At 33.1% G+C, this 27213-nt stretch overlaps 1 protein-coding gene across 5 annotated transcripts in view; it reads left to right on the top strand.

The window, feature by feature from the left end:
• Positions 1-27213, top strand: part of SMOC2 (SPARC related modular calcium binding 2) — a 257220-nt gene that overhangs the window by 64500 nt on the left and 165507 nt on the right. For all 5 annotated transcript variants that reach the window (XM_031937465.1, XM_023503329.2, XM_031937463.1 and 2 more), the window contains exons 2-3: positions 8767-8938; positions 26899-27005. In XM_031937465.1, coding sequence (XP_031793325.1) covers positions 8767-8938; positions 26899-27005 — 279 coding nt within the window. The remainder of the gene's footprint in view (positions 1-8766; positions 8939-26898; positions 27006-27213) is intronic.

Below are 27213 nucleotides of genomic sequence, written 5' to 3'. Positions count from 1 at the left end.
GGATAATTGCAGTAACCTCTTATTAATTTTCCCTCACTCAAGTCTTTCCTTACTTCAATACATCCTCCAAGTATGCCGGTATTGATGGTCCTGAAGTACAAGCTTTCCTATGTTACTCCACTGTTCCTCTAACTCCAATTGCCTCCTTTTGACTTAGGACCAGATAAAATCTTAACTATTTGTCATTTTAAGTCCTTCATGATTTGGTTCTAACTTTTCTTCCAAATTTTATTACATATTTCTCCCCTCCATGTAGTTCATATGAACGAGCCTCCTATATTCATCAAATAGTGTTCTGTGTCTTATCTCCTTGTCTTGTATAGGATGGTTTCAACTCATGGAATATAATCTTTTTTACCTTTGCCTCTCAAAATACCTATCTTCCTCCAAAATTTAGCTAAACAGTTTGTAACTATGCCCAAAGGGCTATAAAATTGCATATACATAAAGAAAAGTTTTGAATAGATGATCTCCATTCTATCTGTAAATTTGAAGTATATATTATACATGTATGTATAACCATTGAACATATGGATATTTTGTCCTCTATGCTCAAATATAATGTTGTAGATGATTTCTATATAGTTTAAGAGAGTGATTCAGAATGTGAATACAGCCTTTTACTCTATATCATTTCCCTGATGCACATGCAAAATACCTCTAGTCTATACCTGTTACCATTCTTTTTGTGTCCTGGTGCCATTTGTGATTTCCTTCCTAGTTACCATATGATACCTTAACATCAATTAAGCTACTCTCATTTCCAAGAGATGCATGTGATAAGATCAGCTCATCCATTTTCTTGCATTCCACATCTTTCCCATATCATTTGAAGCTGGGCTCTAGTACTTCCTTAAAGTATTTCTTTTGCCCAATGTCCTTGTGGTTACCCTACTTTAATTTCTTTACATAGTAGCCAAGATTTTTTATTATCCACAAAGACTCAGAAAATTCCTAGTTTAGACTTAAGCTTTCTAAAAGCTAAAAATGGAATTAGATTAAAATCTCTGCCTATCAATCAAGCAAATAAATAGCATATATTAACTGAAGTCTTATTTCGTCTATACCTGGCACCTATGAGATGTTATAATTGCTATAAATGGTATGGAAATTTGCTATACATTGGGGAAAGCTGTATGAAACTTTAATTCTTTTAACCTGATCTTTTTGTTTACTAAATTCCTAATACTCAAAATTGTAGAACTAGAACTTAGAGATCAACTAGATGCTTGATGATGATTTATTAGTTATAATATACTGACAGCCTGTGTAACATCAGGAAAGACTGGGGTCAAGCCCTATCTCTATGACATTGTGATTATTGGCAAGACACACTAACTTTTAGTGTTTCAGGCCATTTTCTAAGTTCTGAGTTGCAGATAGTTGCTGATCCATGTGGATAGAGAGGGTTTGATTTTCTGTGTTCGATTTTCTCTTTATCTGTGAAATCACAAAAAAAAAGAAAAGAAAGAATATAATTATGATAATTTATATTTATATTATTTTTTAAAGTTTACAAAGTCTTGTCCCATAACAACTCTGTAATGTAGGAGGACAAATAATTATGAGCCTCATTTTAAGAATGAGGACTGAAGTCTATAACATTGAAATGCCCTGCCTGCCATCACACAATTAACTAGTTACTGGCAGAAGAAAGGCTTGAAGGAAAATATGTTGACTATTTATCCAGAGCCCATTTCATTAGAACATATTTTGCCTCCTGATACCCTTACTGTGGATAAAAGAGAAGCACAGCAAAACTCTCTAAAAATAAAATAAAACTATTGTAAATAGGCATGATGGCACATTGGAAAAAGGACAGGCAGGATGCAAAGTGAGGAAAAAAGTCAAGTCTTTAATGTACTGGCTGTATGACCTTGATCAAGTTATTTACCTTCTCAGTATCCCAAGCAACATTTTAAAAGTATAAATTGTAGAGTTTTTGTAGAAGTTTTCATTACCAATGAAATCACAAACCTACCCTTGTTTACACTGCCTTTTTCCTCAAAAAGTGTTGTCATGAACAATGCTCTTTTCTTTAGAGAAAAAAAGAAAGGGGGGAAAAGTTTCATAAGAGTCATTTAGCTTTTCCTTTCCAAATTCTTAAAGAAAAGAGTATTTTTCAAGGCAACGCTCTTTATTAGAAGTCTTTGTAGACATAAAACATTTAACCACCCTCTTGGATGTTATATTTTACATAGGAAGAGTAGAATCACTAAAAGAGTAAGCTTATTTAAGCATTATTCAAATGCTATGGAAATAACTAATCTTAATTACTTTGCCTCTTTCTTGTGGCTCATCACCTGAAATCAATATATGACATTAGCAGCCATAATAACTAGCCAATAGCAATGATAATAACATATATTGCTTCAAAGGTTTGACCCAGCATACTTTATCCCATAGCAACCTTGTGAAGTAGGCAGTGTGAGTTTCAAGTGATCTAATATCAAGTGATGGGCTTGATTCAATTTTAATTGGTTACCATAATGATTTTTTTGACTAGATGACCTCTAATGTATTTTACAGTTTTAGATTTCACCAAAGAGGCTATACACACTGTATAAATACATATTTAGAGAGGGTATGTGAGTGTCCAGAAGCTTTACTTAAGAATCCAGATAATAAACTTGTTGAGGGAAGGGCTTGGCTCACTTTTGTTTTTGGATCCATCTAACTACCTATCTATCTATCTGTCATCTACCTACATCCACTTATGTGTACATATGCATGTACATTTGTATTTACATATGTATAATGTACACGCACATGCACAAGTGTAAATGTACATTCATATTTGTGCGTATACATATATAGAGAGAGCAGAAAGAGAGACAGAGAAACAGAGATTTGATGACAGTTCTTGCCCTCATTTTACCTGCTTTTCTTGTTTTCCTTTCCTTGTTCTTCAACTTTCGCAAAATGTGTTCAGAACTGGGAAGGACATGGAGAAAAAAAATATTTTGGTACTCATGCAAAACATATGGGGTAACACCATGGTATTTGGTAGAAAAATGGCTTTCAGTTAACTGTTATGGAAATGAAATTGTCTCCCATTCTTTGCTTCAGTGAAGTTCCCAGATTCCAAGCTTGACCATTCCTAGTAACAGATTACCATCCAAAATCCATTAAAGAGCTCCTGAATAGGAAAATCTAGCATCTAATTAGTCTTTAACATCAGTGACTTAGGAATTCACCTTTGAAATATTATGATTGAAATTTGCCCTTTGGCATTAGTGATTTAGAAGTTCACCCCTGAAATATTATGATGAAAATGGCCCTTTGGTTAAGTTTGTATTTCATTTTCAATTTCATCACTTCAGCAGTATAGAGAGTTTGGAGGAAATAATGATTCAGCCCTTCCCTTGTTATACACATAAGTATATAAATCTAGACTCTATTTATATCCACACAACTAATATTGTTACTTTTTCCTAGTCAGAACACATCTAGAGTATTGTATTTCACTTGGGATACATATTTTAGGAAGAGCAGAAGATGATGAGGATGATAAATAGAATTGGCTGGGGAAAAAAGAAGTCAACAGTGACATAATTGTTTTCAACTATTAGAAGAATGGCCATTTTGAAGAGTGGTAAGATTTGTTAGACTTGGATCCCCAAAGCAGAATTATGCATCACAGATTTAGTTATCATATAAATATTTTTAACAAATAGAACTATACAATAGTGGAACATGTTGGTATGTAGAGAAATTGAGCTCTCTCTCAGTGACAAATCATTTTGCCTTCATTTGGATAAGGATTACATCAGGACATAACATTATAGAATTTGAAAGGATTGTAGATATGACATAATCCAAATGTTTCCTTTTACAGATTAGGAAACAGAGGCCCAAAATCAGCTGGTAAATTGACAAAAATAAGCACATTGATTTTGTTGCATGAAACTATCAAGTATCAGGAGTAGTGTCTAAATTAATTTCTTTTGAGAATACTTCTGAGACAATACCATTAAATAGATAGTGTGTATTAAAATTGTCTTAGCTTTCTCTCATCTATACTTCCTTCTGGTTTGGTATCTACTTTTTTTCTGATCAGTTGATCTGACTCCATGCAGATAGCTAGATTCTAAAATTATATATATATATAATTCCTGATGATAAATAATTAGTAGACTCCTAAGTTATCTATAAGAATCACAAGTCTTAATTTTCTGACATGCAAATGATTTTACTGATCTTCAGTGACCACCTTCCTATTACAGTGACTGATTTACCTTTGAGGTATACAATGTATTAGTTTGGAGGATATTCTCAGGATCTTATAGAAATTCTATATTCCCCCAGTTTATGTACCAAATGTTAATACATTATTAGCTAAAATTTATGGTTATATGTTTATTTATTCTCTTCCTAAGATTGTTGTTCAGCTTGTTCCAGCTGTGATAGATTCTTTGTGACCCTATTTGGGATTTTCTTAGTAGCTACTAGAGTGGTTTGCCAATTTCTTGTATAGCTAATTTTACAGATGAAGAAACTGAGTCAAACATGGTTAATTGGCTAGCCCAGGGTCACATAACTAGTAAGTGTCTGAGGCTGGATTTGAACTCAGGTTTCCTGATTCCAGGCCTTCTATCCACTCTCTACCATCTCTTGCTGGTGGCCTCTTGAATACTGAAAAGTAAAATGGTCAAAAAGGTATAATATTGCATTTGGTTTCATGAGGTAATGGACATGCTTTTTTATTGCCTCTTCAAAGATAGCTTGTGAGTTGTTCTACTAATTGCAACTTCATTTTCTCCTCTGGTTTAATGTATAGCAAGAATATCATTAAAGTAGTGTTGCTTAGGAGAGAATAAGAATAGCTATTGTTTTTGTTTTTGTTTTTTTTTTTTTTTTTTTTAGTATTTTAAGGCTTATAAAGCACTTTATTTCTATCATCTCATTTTATCCTCACAATAAGTGCATAAAGTAGAACAAATATATTGACAGTACCTCCTTTCTAGCTACTGGGGTATCATTTTATCAATCATTGTGACCTTGAATCTCATATGTAGAGTCTCATGCTTTTCAACCAAGTTTTTCTCACATTGGCCTGACTTGTTATATTTCTAATTTTAAAAAGTTGGCTTCAGCCTACTGAGAAGGTGGGTAAATTTGATAATGCTTATTAAATATTTAGCCTATTTGTCAGATATTTGGAGTTTATTGTTAAGTCTCCAATTATATTTCTCCCTTTTCCCCCACTTGACTCCCGTTCACCTGTATGCATGTTGTAGGAAATTTAATCCACATGTTTTTGATTCATTAATTTATTGAATGTATAAGCATCATGATGTCCAAGAAAGAGACTCCTTTAAACTTTTTAAATGATATTTTTAAAAAAGCAAATTATAAATTTGCAAACATTCTAGTTAGGAATTTCTTCAAAATCTGGGGACATTCCAATTCCAATGGGTTCTCAACTATGTAATAGTCAATGATCATTTATTAATCTCCTTATAAGTTTCAGGCACTGTGCTAAGTGCTGGAAATACAGCATATTTTCCCAAGAAAGGCAAAAGTCTCTCTAGGAGCTCTCAGACTAAGGAGGAGGAGGGGAGGGAAGGTGATAAAAACAAGTATGAATTTACAGAATATGTACAGAGTACATTGAGGATTATCTCAGAAGGAAGACATCAAGATTAGGAAGAATTAGAAATATTTCTTATAGATGCTGGGATTTTAATTGAGTTTTGAAAGGAGCTAGGAAAACTATACAAGGAGGGAGAGAGTTCTAGGCATGAAGGAGAGAAAGAGGAAATAGCCACAGCTGGGAGATTGAGTGTCATGTGTAAAGAACAGAAAGATTAATATCACTGGTTTGCATATTATGTGAATGAAGGTATAAGGGGGGTGTAAGATTATAAAAAAAAACTGGGAAAGTAGAAAAGCCTGTTATATATATTTATAAAAGTCTCTATATGAAGGCTTTTATATCTAATTCTGCAGACAATAGGGAGCCACTGGAGTTGAGATAGGAGGGTGACATAATCAGACTAGCAATTTAGGAAGAGCAATTTGATAGCTGGGTAGTGTGGGTAGAGGATAGCAAGTGCCTTTTTTTTTTTTTTTTTGACTCATTCAAAGCCCCTCAGCCATGTACCTTTATGAATAAATTTTCTTGAACATTAAAAACTCAGTTTCTCTGAAATAGCTTGGATTAAAAATGCAAACAATTTAGTTAGAAAATTACTTTTCTTTCTTGGACTGTCTTGAATTGCTATTAAAAAGAGAGGGAAAACGTGCATAAAGTGTTCTCTTATTGCTGGATAAGAATACTTTCATTGTTAGTTCCTGTGCCATGAAATTATCAAGAATTATGGTCAAATTCCAACCTCATGAATGCTATTTTTATTTTTTTTAAATAAAAAGATGTGGAGGTTGTCTTTTTTCATTTACAGAAAATGATAATTACAATGTCTTATCCCTAAGTCATATGCATTTCCTCACTTAAGATTTAAGGAAATGCTAATAGACCACAGCTTAACTACAAAAATGAACTGGATCTAGGTTGTCCTCCTCTTCTGTCTAAAATAGAAAAGAATTAAACCTTTTATGCATGTCATAAATCTCACTGGTCCTCTATCAAAACTAGGGATCCTTTCACAGAATAATGTTTTTAAATTCATAAAATAAAATACAACATTTTTACCAAGAGAAAAAATAAAATAGAATAGAACTGTTTATGGGTCAGGTCTTCATTTAAAATAAGGAGTCACGATTTGGGGTATGATCAAATTGAAACCTCTGTTGCTTTCTCTTTGCTTCCTCTTGTGAAATGCTAAACTCTCCAATTCAGCTATGTATTTTGAGAACAAATCTATCACAATTTGCAAATATTTAGAATTGAGGGAAATGAAGCAATGTTAAAACTTGATTGAGGCAACATTTTAGTGGGTGGATGAAATATCTAAGGGACTGTCTTACAGTACCCAAGAGAATGATTATCTCTTGGCATCTACATGCCTTTCATGCCTTAATGCTTATACAGAAAACAGTCAAATGCTAGAAAAATGTGTTTAAGGACTTCTGTTCTTCTGGTTCTTCCTGAACATTAGCTCTCTGGTACTAGGAAATTAAAATGCATTTTATTTTAAATGAAAAAATGGGTGGAGGATTAAAATGCCTCTTTTTGTCAAAATTCATTTAAAATAATTAGTGCTTACTTTGTCCAATTTTGAATAATTGGGATAAAAAGAAAATGACTTATTTTCTATATCCTCATAACATAATAATTATTTCCATTTAACCTTTTCTAAAATATCAAGTGCTACTTTCTTAAAATGGATTTCTTAGAAATATAGAGCCAGCAGTTTAAAAACTAATTTGAAAAACAACAAACAAACAAAACCCAAAATATTAGCCTTGTGCCAGAAGTGCCTGAGCAGGACAGCCCTGGATTATCTCTAAGGGCTTTATGATACCCCTATTGGCTTTAGCCATAGCCTTATACTTCTCCCTTTGTCAACACTCATGGCTTAAATGACCAAAAAGATTTCCACAGCAATAATTATGTAGCACTGTCTACTACTCTGCCAAAGATAGTGCACTTTCCACTCCTATTTCCATTTTATGGAATTGCCATATGGTATGTGAGGACAGTATCTACTCCTATAGATCATATGCCAAAGAAATGATTGTACTTCGTTGGCAGCTACTCTTCTTTGTACTTCATTGTATCATTAAAATCTGGAATATCTATTGATCATTTGCTATCTATTATGTACAAGACATGATGGCAAACTTTATGTACACAAAGGCAACAATAAAACAATCCCTATATTCATGGGTGAGAGATAGATATATATGAAGATAGAAAGATGAATAGGTATATTTAGATAGATAGATGGATAGATAGATAGATAGATGACAGGAAGAAAGAAAGATGGATGCATGTGGTTAGATAGAACATTTATCATGTTCCAGAAACTATGTTAAGTATTTAGGAGAAAAAAAGAAGTTCCTTGTTCTCAAGGAGTATTATTTTGTTCCAATAAGGAACACTAGAAAAGGAGAAGAGGGCGTGGGAGATGGAACAAATGCCAGGACGAGCCAGAACTGAAGCCAACAATGTAGTTGGACTACATTGGTGTGGTAATCCCCAAATATCATAATCCTGGGTATGATTACTTCAAAGTCTGCCTTTATTTTATTCCTACTGTTTGTACTACTGATTTGTTGAGGCATTAAGCAGGCATTGATCATTTCCCCATGTTCCCAGATAATTCAACATTATGTTTAGTTATTACTTGGACAATTACCCCCGCTAACACCTGATTAGAACAAGACCCACTGTAATCCATTGCAAAGAAAAGTATAGAGGAATAATATTATGGTGTCTCAACAAGGAAAGACACCAGAGCTATAACCAGGTAGATCAGGTGTTCTTTATCCATGACATGACCAAATTTTGACAAAGTATTTTGCAAACTGGGATCACCAGCACTTTTAGCTTCTCTACCAAAGATGATTGAAGAGTAGGAGCCAAGAACCTCTATTTTCTTTTTGCCTCAGAGTTCATTTGATCATGGTTCATAGTTCCACAACTCTAGGTGGGGCAGAGGCTATAGAAGGCACAATTATCAATTGTTACATTAAGAGACAATTGATCTAGACAACTGACTCATGGCTAATTAAACATTTCCAAATAAATATACAAAGACATTCATGATAATGTGTTAATACTTTATTTGTTTTTTTGTTCTTACTCCTTTGCTACATCATTATATATTTTTCCAAAATGTATTTTTTTCCCTTCCTTAGTTTTTGAGAGTGGATCAAGATAAAGATAAAGAGTGTAGCCTGGATTGTGCAGGATCCCCTCAGAAATCACTCTGTGCTTCTGATGGAAGGACTTTCTTATCCCGATGTGAATTTCAACGAGCCAAATGCAAAGATCCTCAGCTGGAAATTGCCTATCGAGGAAATTGCAAAGGTAAATCTCTCAATTCCTTAGTTTACATGATATTTGGCTGAAACTATTTGTGTATATTTATGTTCTCAGGTCTTCCAAATTTTTGTATTTTTTGCTTGTTTTTATGGTTATCCTTTGGCAAATACTTTTCTCTATTTGTAACTTTTAATTTACTTTTTTTTTAAAGAAAAGAGATAATATCGCTGCAGTTTAGAAACTGAATAAATTGTATAAGTTTGAAGATCTTAGAAATGCTTATACCATAATTTGTTGTCTACTCAAGTGCTTTCCACAGGGTTTTCCCAACTCTTCTAAATATTCCTCTTTACTCAGTTCCTTTGGCTATTCTTCCTTATGAAAGATACTTCACATTTGTCTGCGTAGCCATTGTGGTCATTGCATTTATTTATTTAGTTTTATTGCTGTCCCCCCAATTATGTTTCACTCTTTGGACTTAAGAAATGGACAGTTTTTTGCCATGTTTGGAAGGTCTGAAATAGTTGGAACACAACAGAAAGCACTGAAAATCTTCCCATTATAAGTACAGGAAGCCAATGACCTGCTATTAAAAATTAATGTATTTGGGAAAGAGATTTGCTTCCTTTACTTTGCTAAATAGAAGAGAGGAGACTACACAGACAACCTTGTAGAGATGGTTGTTTTCTATTATCTACCTCTAGTAACCCTAATAAGTCAATAAAGAAAAAAACAATTATTTCAGAGAAATGAGTTTTCTTATTTCCAGGCTAGACAGTTTTTACACTACCTTATTTCTGTTTCCATGAAATGTTTCCTTGTTACCAGATTGGCCTGTATCACTTCTTTCTTTGACAATTGTAATTACTATGTTCCTTGGGCTAGAGGTTCTGTTTGTCCCCATGAATTATACAGGGAAGCAGAATATGCTTTTACTGACCATATTTTATGTGTTAGAAAAATACCATGACAACAGGCTTGGGATAATTTTCATTGGCCTGAGCAGTCCGATTGTCATTTATTTATGACTTCAAGTTTGCCACTGGAACTTAACATCCCTAGAGCATTTGCTTTTATATTTATAATTTAGATAATTCCAGGCCTAAGGCCTACAGCTATAGTTTATTAAGCTGTGCTTTTGTTCTTCACATACTACATGTTTTAAGTTTATTTTAAATGTTTTGATATCTTTTTAAAATGTCAACTGAATTTTCCAATTTCTCATGCCCTCCCTAGAGATCTTGATATTTAAAGACAAAAAAGAGAAGAAAATAAAGGAATGAAAAGAAAATCTCAAGAAAATAACTAGCATATTTGTATACAGTGTTAAACAGTGAATATACACTCATGGCTGGGGCCTCTGCAAATAAGGGAGGAAGGTACATTCCCCTATCTTTTCTTTGGGAGCAAATTTGGTATTGTATTCATATAGATTTAAATTTGCAGTATCCTCTCCCCCTTTTCATTATTGTAGTAATTGTGTTTACTGTTTTCCTGTGTTTACTTACCTCTCTTTGCATCATTTCATATAAGACATCAAGATCTCGGATGGAGCTTCAGACAGTCTTGGAAACCATTAATTGCAAAAGGAGTTTAATGAGCAAGAAATGTAAGATACCAGAGATGTTACCAGTTATGAATATTGGTGAATGTAATGTTCAGACCTCATATAATAGTGAATATCATATCATAAAACAAACTTTCAAAACTAACTTTACTGCTAAAGAATTTTTAGTGGATTCCCATTACCTCTAGGATGAAATACAAACCCATCAGAACAATCTGGTTCTCCCTATCATACATTTTGTCTTCACTATCTACATTCTGATTATGTATCTGTTTGCTGACTTTCTCCCATACTGGGAATTCCCTTCTTTAACTCTGCTTCTTAGAATCTTACCTTGGTTTCACTTTCAGCTCAGATGTCATGTCTAATATGAAACTTTTTCTGGAAATTGCATGTTGTTAATGCTCTCTTATTTCTCAAATTGCCTACTGTTTATTTATCTGTATATCTTATATTTCCACCAATAGATTCTAAATTCCTTGTGATCGAGGACTATTTTTCATTCTTGTCTTTTCATTTTTGCTTAGTACTTCATGTTTGTGGCATTGAATTGATTTGGAAGTAAAATTTAAGCAACTCTGACAATGAAAAGGAAGAGAGAGAAATTTCCCACTTTAGCTATTTAAAGCAATTATTCCAGTAAGGTAGTCAGGCATTCCAAATTCAAGCAAGTTAGGGTACTTAAAAATTTAATTATTATCTAGGTATTATATCTAGAAAGATACTAGATATGAAAGTCACGATTAGAAAAAGAATTACAAAAAATTTAAATCTCATTACCATTAAAATCATTGCTGAAAGTCAATTTCTTTATCAGTATACTTATAAATTCTTAAAAATAATTTTAAAGCAACCATCTCAAATTTGATTTTTCATCTCTATTTTTACAACTCAGATTTTTTTTGTGTCATTTCTTCCTTGATATCCATCCCACCCCACAAAATGCTTGCATGCCCTTCCATTTTTTATCTCAAGAAACAATTATCAGAAGTGTTTCACAGTGAGTGTGAGATGGAAAATGTGAATCTATGGTGAAAGTTATCACTGTGCCTCTCCTAGTACAAACATCTCAAAGATGAGCATGATTCTAGGATGTCCTCTTTATCATGTTCACAGTCTATCTGTTCTCCTTAGGTTGGTAGTACTACTGGGAGGGTAGCTGATGTTCCTAGTTCTCCTGGTCATCTAAAAGACCTCTGCTTTGTTCTCTTTAACTCCTTTTATCCTCTCTTGCCTCTAGGTAAAACTGGAAGAACAAATAAGATGATGTGATTGACATCCAATGTAATCACATCTATGTATCTGAAGCCTTTTAAGCATATTTTCCCCAAATTATCAATTTTCCTGCTTTTGTTTTTGTTTAAAGAGAAGTCCTAGTTACAGCCTCTCTCATTCATAACTGAGCTGTGTGTAATGAAAAATAAAAGAACCATAGCTAACATCCCATATCCGTTAAAAGAGACAATAACACTTTCTGCTATAACTATTTGAATATACTGAATTGAACTTTTTGCAAAATTTCAATGAATATCTTCCTTCCTCTCTCCCTCTCTTCCTCCTTTCCTTCTTCCCTCCCTCCCTCCCTCCCTCCTTCCCTCTCTCTCTCTCTTTCTCTCTCTCTCTCTTTTTCTTTCTTTTTTCTCTCTCTTTTTCTCTCTTTTTTTCTTTCTCTCTTTCTCTCTCTTTCTTTCTCTCTCTTTCTTTCTTTCTCTCTCTTTCTCTCTCTCTCTCTCTCTCTCTCTCCCTTTTTCTCTTTCTCTCTTTCTTACTTTTCCAGGGTCACACAGCTAGTAAGGATTAAACTGTCTGAGGCCATATTTGAACTTAAATCCTCTTAACTCCAGGGTTGTTGCTCCATTTACTGCACTCCCTTGCTGCCTCCAAAATTTAAGTGGTTTTTAAGGATAATGTTTATCATTCATGATGTTCATTTTGTTTTCTTTAGAATTTAAACCTATGTGATTCTACTGTAATTAGAACTCACCTTCAGTGGAAGGGACTGTTTTGAGAAGTCATGAGTTTTCTCTTAGTAATGATTAATGACAACAACAATAATGATGATAACTTGGATTTATATATTGCTTTTTGACGCTTTACAGATAGTGTTATTTGAGCCATTATCACAACCTCATGAGGCAGGTGCCATTATTGGTATTTTACAGATGAAGAAACAGAAAGGCAAAGGTTAAATGATTTGACTATAATCATCTAACTAGTAAGTGTCTGCACTGGGGTTTGAATTCAGGGCTTCATTATTCTAGGTCTAGTGCACTATCCCCTGCTCCTCCTCCTTTGGATTAGTGGTTAAGTACTTGTCAGCAAAGTTGAGGGAAATTCCTGTTTAAATTAAGGATCAGTTATGATGTTCATACTTTGAAAAGCATGGGAGAAGCTTAGACCAACTAAGGAATAATTGATTTCATTTTCCTATCTAAACCAGATGGCCTTTGAGGTCCCTTCCAATTCTGGCCCTCCCTGATAATGTATAGGGGCTTTTTACCCTATTTGAAAAACATATGAAAGGCTTTGTGGGCTTTGTGTCAGTATGTGACATTTTCTTAATGTTAACTAGCACCAATTGTTTCCCATACTGCTAAGCAGGTCAATATATCTCTCCATAAAGGAAACAGTAATAACTTTCATAGCAATGCAGAGCATTTGAAGATAACCCACTGAATTGGAAATCCAGGGCACTTTAATTCTAAAGGGCCTTATAGCACTTGTTCCTGCTGCACTTTGAGAAAGGAGAGAACTTATCCTTTCTCTAAAGTTTAGGAACATAATTGAGACTGGGGGTGTATGATAATTATAATTTGAATATGAGAGAATGCAGAGAGGGGGTCCTTGTGGGAGGTGCAGCCTGATCATCAGAAAACATGAAGAAGGCAAATGGAGAAAGGCTTTACGCTCATGTTATCTGAGTGGAGAAAAGAAAACTAGGGCTTAGTGTCATTAAAATTGTTCTCAAATACTTTCTGGAATATGCAATTGTCACTGAAAGGTACAGAGTTGAGAGATCAATTGTCTTGTATGCATAACTTGCATGAAATCTTTTATATCTGCAGGGATTTTTTGCTGCTCCCTCCAAAAAGCAATTATTGACTATATCATCAAAGACAGTAGAATCTGTCTTTGGATTCTGAATAGTAGAGCCAGTTAGTTTCCCTTTCTTTATTTGAACTCAATAAATATTTATTATATTTAAAACTTTATGTTAAGGCTGGATGGTGATAATATAGAGACAAAATATATATATATATAATACTTTTTTTTTCCTTCAAGAGGCTTATATTCTCTTAAGATGGGAGAATCAATTGTGGTTTCTTCACAGAGGCTGAATATTTAATTACCATCTTTACTGTCAAGAAGTTCCTGCATTATATGGTGGTGTTAAGAAAATGAAAGAATGAGTATCTCCTTTTAGAGATCTGCATATTTATTACAAAGGATAATTGATAACTTTCTAAAATTTTGATTGAAGCTCCAAATTCAAACCCACATTCCTCAAATAAGAAGATAATCTTTGTTTCTGTATGATGTTGATCAAATGGGTCATTTTGATTTATTTTTTCCATCTTGAACTGCAACTGTCAGGATTCCCATATTTTTATTTAGAGAAATGTAAGATTTGATGATAAAATTAACTTAAAGTACAAATTATGAATAAGAAACTTCTTCCAGTTTGTAGCAGGTTATTTTGGATGGATGTAGGCAGGCAAAAGGAGTTATATTCCTTTGACTGTGTTTATCTACAATGAGTAAATACCAACCTCACTTATGATCTTGAACAGAAGATATATTTTCACATAGTAATAGTTGTCATATATCTCCATGTAGGGAAATAAGGAAATACTTTACCCTTGAATATTAAATGGCCTGTTTCTTCTTTACTTATAGAAGTAATTATTAATGTAGGCTTAAGATATATAAGCATAAAGAAAAACATAGGGGAGGTGAGTTCACCTCATTAATAGTTTTAGTTTCATATTCTTTTCTTTGCTATCTTCCTTTAGATAATTTTGATTAAATATACTGGTGAGGACATTGCAGATTTCCTCAAATTAAGTTTTTAACTTCACCTTTTTTGCCTTTGAAGATGGAATTCTGTTTCTAGATCTTACAAAAATTTATTAGATATGGACCAGAAGGCTTCTACCAATAGAAATCAAACAATTACAGAAGTTTGTATTATAGTCGACTTTAAAAACTTATATTTTAGCATTTTTTCTGACCTCTTAAAGATACAAAACTGAATTACTTTTTGACATGGGTAGTAAATTTGAATGAGATATAGATATATTCTTGTGAGCCTGTCTATGGGTATAGCCTGATTTAACCTTGTACTATTTTCTTGTTTGTTTTATCAAAGTTTTACACCATGAAAAGTGAGTTTCTTATCTCCTACTTTATGCTGAAGTAACAGGGTTCTCAGCTCCACGTAACAGTTGTTCAGTCATTTCACTTGCATCTAACTCTTTGTGATTCTATATATTTTTTTGCAAATACATTTCCTTTTTTAGATAATTTTGCAGAAGAGGGAACTGAGGCAAACATAGTTAAGTGACTTGCTCAGGGTCAGACAGAGAGTATCTGAGGTCAGAGTGAAACTCAATGAGAGTAGTCTTCCTGACTCAAAACTTGGTATTTTATCCACACTGTACAACCTAGATGAAACAGAAGTAGCTAGCCATTAACTTTTTGCTACTTTCTTCAATATCAGGTAAAAAAAGGAAGTTAAATAAAACAATACAATATTAGAGCTGGAGGCAAACTAATCATTATTTAATCTACTCCATTTTGCAGATGAAGAAACAGAAGTCAAAGAAGATTCATTGGCTAAAATCACATAGATAGTGGATGGGTAGAGACTGGATTATAGATTTCTTTAACTTCTCTTCCTGACCCTTTCTACTATATCACTTTGTACTGTTTAAACAGTTCTAAAAAGGAAACAAAATTTATAACTGGTAGCCCTCTGTTAAGTCAAGAGATTTGCAGACACTTATAGGATTCGAAATATGGTCTGGTATTATATAACTTTTTGGCTTTACTCTTAGAAGTCATATTGTCTATCTGTGGCTGCAATTCACTTGGAATGTGACTATGATAATCCCATGAATTTCTAAATCAATGATTGAAAAATCCATATGCTTATTTTAACATAACATGTAACAGGAGTCTATATGTCTTAACTCAGAATTTACATTGATAAAAGGACAAAGGGCAAGATGACTAGAAAGTACCCTGGAAGTTATGTTTAAATGGGTTATTCCTCTGGTTTCATCACAGGCCTCCTGCTTGCAGAAAATAATAGAGAATTCTACTCTGGTGAGTTACCTGCAGGACTGATGCTTGTTTGCCTTTACATCATCCACAGTTTCCTTACATTCTAATAGTTGTAGACATCTCCCATACAGAGGAAATGTATCCCATTTCCACTCTCACTCCCACCCCTGATATCCTTGATTATTTTAGACTTCCTATATTGACTATTTCTTTATTATCATTTCAGTCATTTCAGATTTCCAGTCTATGATGTTCACCATCTATCTTTTGAGAAAATGCAGAAGGGTGTGGGAAGATGGATAGTATGTGTCAATTATAATAATTTTTAAGGAAGGAAGGAAACAGGCATTTATTAAGCATTTACCATGTTCTAGGCATGGTGTTAAATGCTGAGGACACAACTATAAACAAAAAATATAGAATTTGTCCTTAAGAAGCTTAATTGCTCAAAAGGGAAGACATTACATGAAAGGGAGTTGGCAGCAATGAAGAGAAAGGAATATACCTGATGCAGGGGTATAATTTTGAAGTTCAAAGAAAGTCAAGAAAAGGATTGAGATAGGAATAAAAAAAGATTGGCTTAGGCCCCCTCACAAAATGGAAGCTCCAGGAAGAACTTCAGTAAAGTTAGAAAGAAGGAAAGCCTCTTGGAACATATTCTGGGTTGAATAGATTGCATGGTAGGATGTTTCAAGACAAGGAGACTCCAGGAGGTCAGAGAAGTTATAGGATGAAGCAGCAAAAGAAACATGATTTTGAAGTGCAGGGAAAATCAGGAACAAGGATAGCAAGGAAATAAATATAATAAACAAAGAAATAAAAGACTGAAACAAAGTTATACTTTCCTTAAAAGTAATAAGAGGCTATCCTTCATGTAATTCTCCTATATGAATTTTCTTATCTTGAATGAGAGTCTCATCTATTTAAGTCTCCAGTTCCTATATATGTTTGTTGCATTACTTTTTTGGGGAGATTGTGAGGTATCACTTTTAGATGATACATAGAATTTCAAATCCAAAAGTAATTAGATTTATTTTAAAATGTCATATTTCACATGATAATTTTACTATATCATTGATTTTATACATAATCATGATACTTCAAGCTGATTAATTTCATGTTTGTGGTGCTTGTTCTTCTTGAATGAAGCATAAAAATTAATGTTTTATTTTTGAACCAGGAGTCCAAATTTTTTTTGTTTTGTTTAATTTTCAGCCTGGACAAATAAAAAGTAGCTAAATACTATTAATCCATGGAACTGTGCTGATATTTCTAATATCAGAATATGACATGTTCAAAAGCAAAACAAAAATTAGCTCTTTGAGAATATTAAGGTAATTTATAAAAAGCAAACTGAATTTGGATGAAGGAGATTTAATAACTTATCATTTACTTTCTTATGTTGTATTATTATTATCATCATCACTATTATTATTGATAGAGTCAGCACTTCTTCCTGAGCAACAAGTTCTAAGAATTATTATATAGGAAGTGAACTATTATCATTATAAAGTCAGATTCACATCCTATACAAAGAAGAGAATTACTATTGTCACTATTAAAACTGAGATGATAAGTTCTTGGCTCCTTTGTTCTTCCCTCAAATAATTCCCGTAGTGTTGTGTAGGATTTTAATCTGGCCTAATAATGAGTATTATTGTTATATAAGACTTAGTACTTATTTATGGTACCTTTCATCTAAATTCAGTTTACTTATTACAAAGCTTTTTATCTTTATAATCTCCTGAGAAAGCTTGTTGCTTAAATTTTTTTCTACATGATTAAGTTAAATAACTGAAAGTTTTTCTTATTTTCTACATCATATATTATAAAGATATTGATACGAGTAGTACTCTTACAGCACCTTTTGTAAAATACTGGTCATCATTTAGTTGTTACTGATCATTCCTGAGAAGGACATTAAGGAGCTCCTGACTTGATTTGTTTGAGAACAAATTTTCAAAAATCTGATAAAGCAAGATCATATAAATTAAGGCATTTTAGATAATGGTCAAATCTCTTTATCTTCCATGTCTGACCTACTCCTTGAATGTATTTGGTCTTTAAGTGAGTAATATCCATAGAAGAGGTGTCTAGTGAAATAAAACCAGATTTTTAATTGTTCAGATAGAACAGTGGATATTTGTCAACAGTAACTTGTTTGACTGCATGCCTTAATTTCTTTTTCTTTCTACTCTTCTCTTTTGGTATGTTTTTCTGCTTCTTTATGTGTTCTCCTTTCCTTCCATCTCTCTCTCTCTCTCTCTCTCTCTCTCTCTCTCTCTCTCTCTCTCTCTCTCTCTCTCCTCCTCTCCCCTTCCTTCCCCTCCCCTCCCCTCCCCTCTCCTCTCCTCACCTCTCCTCCTCACCTCTCCTCATCTCTCCTCTCCTCTCCTCTCCTCTCTTTCCTCCTTTTTCTCTTTTTCCGTTGCTTCTATGTCTCTGCCTTTGTCTCTCCTCATCTCCCTTTGTATGTATGCATGGTTTGGCTCTGCCTCTCTCTGTCTCTGTTTTCCTTTTTCCTCTTTCTTTCCTTTCTCTCTTACATACATGACCAGATATATATATATATATATATATATATATATATATATATGTATATATACATATATATATATATATATATATAATACACAGAGAGAGAGAGACAAAGAGACAGAGAAAGAGAGAGAGAGAGAGAGAGAGAGAGAGAGAGAGAGAGAGAGAGAGAAGAGGATCCAAGCTGCTGGCATATATCTTCTTAAAGATTCAGTCAAGTTATTTGAGTAAGTAATAAGTAATATCAAAAGGACTTGTCATATTTGAAGTCAATAAAGCTTTCCAGTAGGATCTTGGCTGAGTTTCTGTAGTTATAAATCATCTTCAATTGGTACAATAGTATATTCTCAGAATTTCCTTTCTTAATTTTTATTTTCATTGTGGAGTACAGGATATAGTACCTAGCATAGTTCTGGATAACTTGCATGCACTTTATAAATATAATAATAAGATATTCTTGTTATTTTATTTTTTCATGTATTTTTGTTTAGTCCTGGTTATATACCATTAACTGGATAAATGACTAACTTCACTCTTCCAGTCTCAGTTTCCTTATTTACAAGGAAGAGATTGAAATAAATGATCTTTAAGGTTTAAGAGGTTATGATCATTGGGGTGTTTTGGTTACAGTCTTCATCTGCTCCTTTTCTTGAAGCATGAACCTTAGGAATCATGAAGATGACAGGACAATTTACAATTGTACCATCAACAACTGAGATGTTGGGATGGTTTGCTTAATCCATAAAAGAGCACTTAGTGACAGTGAACCCTCTTTAGTCACTGCAAGACTATGGAATTACTTGTCCTTGATAACCTGGAAGTAAAAAGTTTACATTTTGTTACCTGAATCACCCTTCCCCTTCCTGAAACAAGGTGTTCTAAGAACATGACGAATAAGAACAATGACTCTTTTCTTTAAATGGGCTCCTAGAACTGGTCCTCATTCATATTTTCTGCTTTTAAATTATAATTTCATTTGATTCTAAATACACAAGGTCCATATCTGAAACAGTCATTTCAAATACAATTGGACTTGTGCTTTTTAATCATATCTGCTCTCCTCTCTTACTGAAATTCTATATGCTTGACGTTTACCTTAACTTTTTTATGGTCCTTTAAATAGGTTTGGTGTTTAGAAATGTCTTTCTTTATAGGCTAAAGTAGACATAACAAGAGGTTTTACCTTAGGTCTCAGGTTCAAGAAATGATCAGAAACACACCAAAATATGTTTGGAATGTCACAAAAATATATATCCCTCCCTTTTTGCTTAAATGACCTATATAGCTATGAAATAATAAGTAGTCATGAGGTGAAATACCTTCAAAATAGGTAAATCGACTGAACTCCCAAGTAGGTCTTAGACAGTGTTAAAATATGTCTCCATACATCATTGGTCTCAGGAATCTTGTAGTCAAATCTAACTACTTTGGAAATGATGGCCTTATATATAGTCATACAATCTGATGATGATAATGGCCATGAATAGTCTCCATCTTAGCATATTTTGCAGTGATTGTTTATATGTTTTAATAAACCACAAATGGCACATAGTTCTAAGTTTAACCTCATTGGCAGCTGTAGCTACTCTGGCAAAAAGCCCACTACTCTTGATCCCATGTGTCTCTTGCACTTAAAATAAAATTAGTTCTAGTGGCTGAAAACAGTGTCTTTTTCAAATTATTTGGAATACTTTATTAATATGCTTGCCAGTTATAGACAAACTGAAGCTTTTAATATAATTCCCAGCAAAATCTTATGGAGAAATGCCACTATATTAGGCAACCCGACTGCATATGAATATTTCAAGTGCTTGGTCCTATTTGAGGACCTAACATATTTTTCAGTCAAAATACAACATTTAATTTAGGTTTTCTAAAGAGAAAGAAAGTATTGTTTATGCCAGTGAGAATACCAGCACAATATTTTAGTTCATAGTTAACTATTAGAATGATAAGTGGTTTAAATATTACCAATTGGAAAGTCACAGTGTCTGTTTCTGTCAGATGCCTATCAAAAGTATATGATGTGTAAGTAAACTTATTTTGTATTTAATTTATACTTTAATATATTTAACATGTATTGGCCATCCTTCCATCTAGGGGAGGGGGTGGGGAGAAGGAAGGGAAAAATTGGAATAAAAGGTTTGCCAATTGTCAATGCTGTAAAATTACCCATGCAAATAACTTGTAAATAAAAAGCTATAATTAAAAAAAGTATATGATGGATTAAGATTCTAGTACTGGACAAATAAGATTGGTAGGGAATTTATTTCAATATTATAAGAAATATAATGAAGGCTTGAACTAGAAGGACAGACATAAAAAGATGACAGGTATGAAATATTTTGGGGGGATAGAATCAATAGTATTTCATGATGAATTGGATATTATGATTTTTCTGGGATAGAGTTGATTCAGGACAGTACCTTGGTATTTTGTTCAATATTGGAACAATAATAAATACTTGTAGTCCATTCAATAGTTAATAAAAAGAGATTGACTTAGCCATAAAAATAAATATTCAATAAAGATAGGCTTTGGAAACATGTTGAGTTGAAGAGGGAAACTTCTTTGTCTAAGTTGCTATTGTTGCCATCCCTTATGCCAAACATCAGAGAGTAAGTAGCTCTCTGTGGTTCTCTTGTACTCAGGCAAGCAAAACCTGATTTCAACAGCCTCAGTCTCCAATTCCTTGAACTAATGAAGCCTTGTGGGTGGTTTGAATACACTTTCAAGGAAAAAAAATAATCTATATAATCTGAAACAGGGGTAATGAGTAGGATGTATTAAATATATGTCCAGGGTTTTGAGCACAGAAGGACTGGAAAAATGACTGGCAATAACCAAAATAAGGGAAGCAGCACCCCTGGGTTTAGTGTAAAAAATCTGAGGATTTCATCTAGTCCTGTCACTTACTACTAATTGATCTTGGGTATATCTGGGCCTCAGTTTGCTCATCTGTTCAATGAGGATGTTTCAGTAGATGATCTCTAAAGTTCTTTCTAGGTCTAAATGCGACAAGTCAGAAAGGAGAAAGTTTTGCTGAATTTGTTTTTAACATGTTAAGTATGAAGTGTCAGCAACACATCAAGAAACAAATATCCATTAAGTAATCAGATCAATGAATCTGTATCTTTGGAGAGAATTCAGGACTAGACATACCAATTTGGTATTCATCTTCTTTAAGCTACAATCAAACCATTGGATGTGTATATGATTATGAAAGAATATAGTATAGAAAGAGAAAAGTAGTGAATATTTGAGGGGACTGGCCTTGTAGAAGGAACAGGATCCAGCAAATGGAAGGAGAGCAATCAAATAAATATAGTAGGACAACCAGGTCAAAAAGAAGAATTCAATGTCACAGGAGTTTAGAGGAGGAAAATTGATCAAGAAGTATTGAATGCTGCAGAAAGATAAAAAAGAGAAGAGAGTATAAGAATGATTTGTTAGGAGATCATTAGTAACTTCCTATCCAGTGACAATAAAGGAGTAGAAGGGGAAGCCAAATTGAGAAGAGTTAAGGAGAGAGTGGTGATGAGGAGATAGCTAATGTTTAATACTTGTTGATGAAGCCTGACAGAAAAATGAAAGAGAAACATAAGCCACTTGTAAATATTGTGAAAAGCTCAAAGGAAGTTTTTTTTTTTTTAAATAGGTTAAAGAATTATTGAAACAGATTCTGTTGAAAAGTAAAGTCATTACTATGTGAAAGGCACTATTGTAGGCACTGAGGCCACAATGACAAAAATAAAATAATCACTCCATTCAAAGACCTTAAATTCTACTGGGTTTGGGATAAAGGAAGCTATAGCATATACAAAGATAAGAAAAATACAAGGTAAATTTGTTTGTTGAACTGAATGGACTTGATCCAGGGAAATAGTAAACTAAGACACTAATTTTATATCACATAAATTGGGACCTTTAAAAATAACTTTTTCATTATTTCCTAAATATAGTATCTTTTAGAACTCTGGTGAATTTACTCAGGAGGGGTTAAAAGTATGAGTTGAAAGCATAACACATTTATTTCCAGGTTTTTTTTTAACTTTTATACAGTGCTGCATCATGTAGAACTTATAAATAAAAATGTCAATTAGAAGGCCTTACCAGGGGAGCTGTTCAGCCTTTGTAACTATCAAACTCAGTGGTGTCTATAAACATCAGTGTATTATTAGTCCCCCTTGGTTTCATCAAAGCTTTTAGCACAGTTCAAGTAATGCTTTCTAAAATCTTTCTATGTAAGATCTTCAGGACAGCTGTCTCTTCAAATTATTGTTTAACCCCTATCTGAGAAGTTTTTAAAAAGTAGGAAATTGTTTGCTTCCTGCTAAAAGAAAAACCATCATCAGTACTAACAGATGTAAGACACTGTGGTTTGTTTCTATTTCCTAGTTAGAGCCATTTTAATGCTTCTTATGAAAAAAATATTTTGTTGAACAAACAAACCATTTCTAGTTATCAAAGTAGAAAAAAAGAATAAACAGTTTTATTTCCAGTGAGAGAAAAATTCTTTATTATACACATTAAAATTTTATGTTAATTAAAGTTATTGTTTTAAAAACAATTCATTTATGAAAAACCTTGTCTGTGGCTATATTGACCTGATGCAGTCTTTGAAGTAAAAATTCCCAGTATCCATAATCAAATCCATGTCACACACTTTTTTCTTCCCATTTGTAAGGTTGAAAAGCTGGGACTGGATGAAATGAACTACTTGCCCTCTTTTAGGATTATAAGTATGATCTTTTAGGTTTACTTTTAATTTGCTGTGGGGTAAAAATTGGCCAAGCCATCATGGTTTAAAAACAGCTATGAACAAGAATGGCATAACACTTGTCCTTTGAAGATTCAACATCTGGACAACTAGAATTACAGTGTCCAGAACAAAACCGCAACAGATGCCTGAGCACTAAAGAGCAAAACTATTCGAGAATGGGCCAGATCTTACTGTTTTCATGACTGAACATATCAAAGTAAAAAATAATGTAGGTGCAAGCATTCATGAATTATAAATATTTAAAAAATGAAGAGACAGCTTGTAGTTCTATAGTTCTACTATAGAAAATGTAAAGAAAATCAGCTTTGAAGTAGAATAGAATGTATGTAATTAGGAAGAGATATTAAAAAATTAGGTACTGAATTTGCATGAATTAGCAAGTAGTATAAGAAATATATATGAAACATAAAGAATTTAAGGTGGTACTAGTAACAAACAGGAATTTTACTTTGTTTTTTAAAATTTCTTTGAAGTGCTGATTTGTTTGAAATAGCAGCTATTTAAAAATATGCATACACATTAATACCTAAGATTGGGCTTATATGCTTATATATGGACATATGCATGCACATGCACACATCTACAGATTGGGAGCTAGAACTATGATTTTGTTGACATAAACAGGTAAGAAGGAAACTCTACAATATGGATTAGCACTTTCTTTGCAACAATAATTTTGAAGAGTTACCTTGAACATTGAGACATTAAATGACTTATTCAAAGTTATCCTGCCAATATATATCAAAGGTGGAACAATGAACCAACTCAACTCTTCATGACTTTGAGCTTCTGTCTTTCTCTTTTTGTACCACACACACACACACATACATACACACACACATATATAATTATAAGAACTGTTTAAATTATTCCACAAAAGCAAGTTAGTAGTCACCTTTACTTTATTAAATAGAAATATTACAATAATGAAGGAAGGGTCTAAATATTATTCCTCATATCTCATACATTATTCTTTTCATCCCATTATCCAGATATTCCCTGTCAGTAAACCTTAATTGCTTCCTATGACTAAAAAAATTAAGAAATGTTAGGCATAAAGTTGAAATTTAATATTCTATAAAATTGACAACTACAGGTTTTGGGAGTATTAGATCAGTTGCAAATATGAAGTTTTTAATAGACATAGAGGTCCAGGCCAGGAATAAAACTGGTGAGTCTTAGAAAATTCATCATTTTTTGACATTTTCCATGATAATTCAAATATTAGAGATAATTTATAACTCTATCTGTACCATAGTCGAGTCCTTGCACACTGAAACTTACATCACTTTTCCTTTTTAGACAGTCAAACCACAGATTCTACAAAAAAAAAAAAATGAGGACAGAAGTCCACCAAAAGCAGTGATTTATCCTCAGTTAAAAACACAGGCTACATTAAAACCACATGTTGCTAAGTGCTGGATAGCCAAGACCAGTATTCAGAATAAAACTTAAGGCACTGAAACTTGGATAAAGGAGATGTTCTTAAATGCTCAGGTCTGTAGTATATAATAGAGGATGTTAACTAGGTTGAGTCTGTCAAAAGATGGTGTCAGAAACTCAGCAATCTTAAAGAAATGTTGAGGGCAGAAACTGTCTCTAATTTAGCACACCCGCTGCTACAGTGCAATGGCCTAGAATTCCTTAGCAGAAGCGCTATAGAACTCCTTATCTTACACAGTTGATTTAATAGTACTGATGATTAAAAAGTCCTGAAACAAAGGCTCTGGAGAAGAGAGACCATGTTTGAGGAGTATCCTCAACATATGAGGAAACCTTTAAGCTCTCCTAAAGCAGCTGATGATGCTTGCCCAAACAGGGGGTACAATTACTTTTAAATTATAAAATTTAAGGCAACTATATTTTATGATCCAAAACAAGTAAAATATATTCTTGAGGTGCTAATCCTAGGACTGTAAATTGTTGGGAGAAAGCATCAAGAAGTATTCAATTCTTAGAAAAATGTTTTTTCTGGCCCTGAATTTCTCAATTTCACTGCGGTAATGTCAAAACTTTAATTTTATCAGAGGCCTAAGTGTAGCATTGATAAATAATATAATTAATATCTTAATATATTTGAGAATAGTTCAAGATTGACAAGAAAAACTTATCTTGAATTACCTATTCCATTTGTTCCAATCAACTAAGCCAGCATATCTACATAAATTTATATGTAGTATGAAAATATGAGTCTTATACATTCCTATTTATTTATATATTGCTGTTTTAACTATTATTGATTAGAATATAAGTTCTTTGAGGGTAGGCATTGCCGTTTTTATATTTGGGGGAAAATATTCTCTGTGCTTGGTAAGTTGTAAAAATTTTAAAAAATGGTTGTTGATTCATTGATGTACATCCTTCGGTATTAATTTTGTGATCTTTCCATGTACTAATCAAATTTTCCCATAATATTATAGACTTTTATTGAACACATTTGTATCAATTCATTGAGAACAGATATGCAATTTTTCTAAGTAAAGAAAAATAAAAGATATGATAATACAGTAGAAATATTTTAATACTTCAAGCATTTTTAAGGGCCTCTAGGTGGTATATAAAATGTTGAACCTGAAGACAGAAAGACTTAACTTTATAAATCCAAATTTGGACTAGGCACTTATTAGTTCTATGATTCTGGACAAGTAATCTAAGCCTATTTACCTCAGTTTCTCATTTGTAATATGAACTAGAGAAAAAAATGGCAAACCACTCCAGTTTCTTTGCCAAGAAAACCCCAAATGGGGCTCCGAAGAGTTGGACGTAACTGAAAAACTGAACAACAATAACAATAACAAGCTTTATTACATAAGAGTGGATGTTCCTTTTATAGATTCAGGTGACAATCTTTCTATAATTTAGCAACTAGTCATCAAAATACTGTGGTCCCCAAATTTGTCACTTTGCAGATAATCTGGGGAGGAGTTTCTTCAGAGTTATTTCAGATGGTCCTCCGGAAATAGTCCTTACTGAAAGCTTTGCCAGATTAATGGCAACTTCCATAGCTCTCTCACTGTTGTGCTTAGCATAGTGTTTGGCACATAGTAGACATTTAATAAATTTTTATTGATTAATTTGTTGATTACTTAAAAAAGCTACAGTCGCATCTATTCCTTGAAGGCAATAGCATAAGATTTTAGTAGAAGATGGCAAAAATAATAGTTTAAGCTTATTGAAGAATTTTGTTTCCTAGTTATCCATATTTTTTTCCCTAAATAATTCCTTGAAGTTGGAAGAGGAAAAATCATTTTCTTTTTTATGCCAGGCAAACTAAGGAATGAATAATTGGCATAGTCTTACACATAGCCTGAGTTCCTATTTTATGAGCATCGTGGATACCTCTATTTCTCTAGGACATTTCTTAATTCCATCTATTTTTTTATCTTTCGTCTAGCTTCTGGAGTGAACCTAGGGCTGTTTTCTTTCTGAGCGTCCATGTGATTGGTACAGTTCATTTGAATATGTCTTTACTCTACAGATAGGATCTAGTTGTAGATAAGCTTGTAACTTCTATCTTTTATTAAAAGGTGCTTATCAATTTGTTACCAATATTGCATCATTGCCATGGTATTTCTCTTTTTTCTAACTTTGCTATGGATCAGATGACTTCTTTTGTTATATAGTGTTATAAAGAGTAAACGGTGTTGTAAATATTCAATACAGGTTAAATGATCTTATTTGCTTTTCTTTTAATGGATAAAAAGTAGATTCTACATGGGAAAATTTTATAGAGAAAAAAAGTTGATTTTTTTCTTAACTCTAACATTTCTATGCCCTTTGCATGCCAATCTCTACATTTTAAATGAGATGCTACCATTTTCTTTTCTGTAGATATATCAAGATGTGTGGCAGAAAGAAAGTATACCCAGGAACAAGCACGGAAGGAATTTCAACAAGTTTTCATTCCAGAATGCAATGATGATGGGACATACAGCCAGGTTACAAACTTTTTTTGAGTTCTGCATCTGAGCAAGTAGGGGAAGAGGCCAATGAAAAAGGGAGGGAGAAGGTAGTCAAGAAATAGATGGATGTAGTACAGGGAGGAAATTAGCCATTTGTGATTTGATGTTTGTTTTAAGTCATTATTTACTTAGATAACTATGGGAGAATTCATTTGCACTCACAATTATTCCTGTATATATTTAT

This window comes from Sarcophilus harrisii, chromosome 4 (genome assembly GCF_902635505.1).
Source record: "Sarcophilus harrisii chromosome 4, mSarHar1.11, whole genome shotgun sequence".
In the NCBI taxonomy this organism is placed as follows: Eukaryota; Metazoa; Chordata; class Mammalia; order Dasyuromorphia; family Dasyuridae; genus Sarcophilus; species Sarcophilus harrisii.
This window is presented reverse-complemented; position numbering and strand designations above follow the sequence as displayed.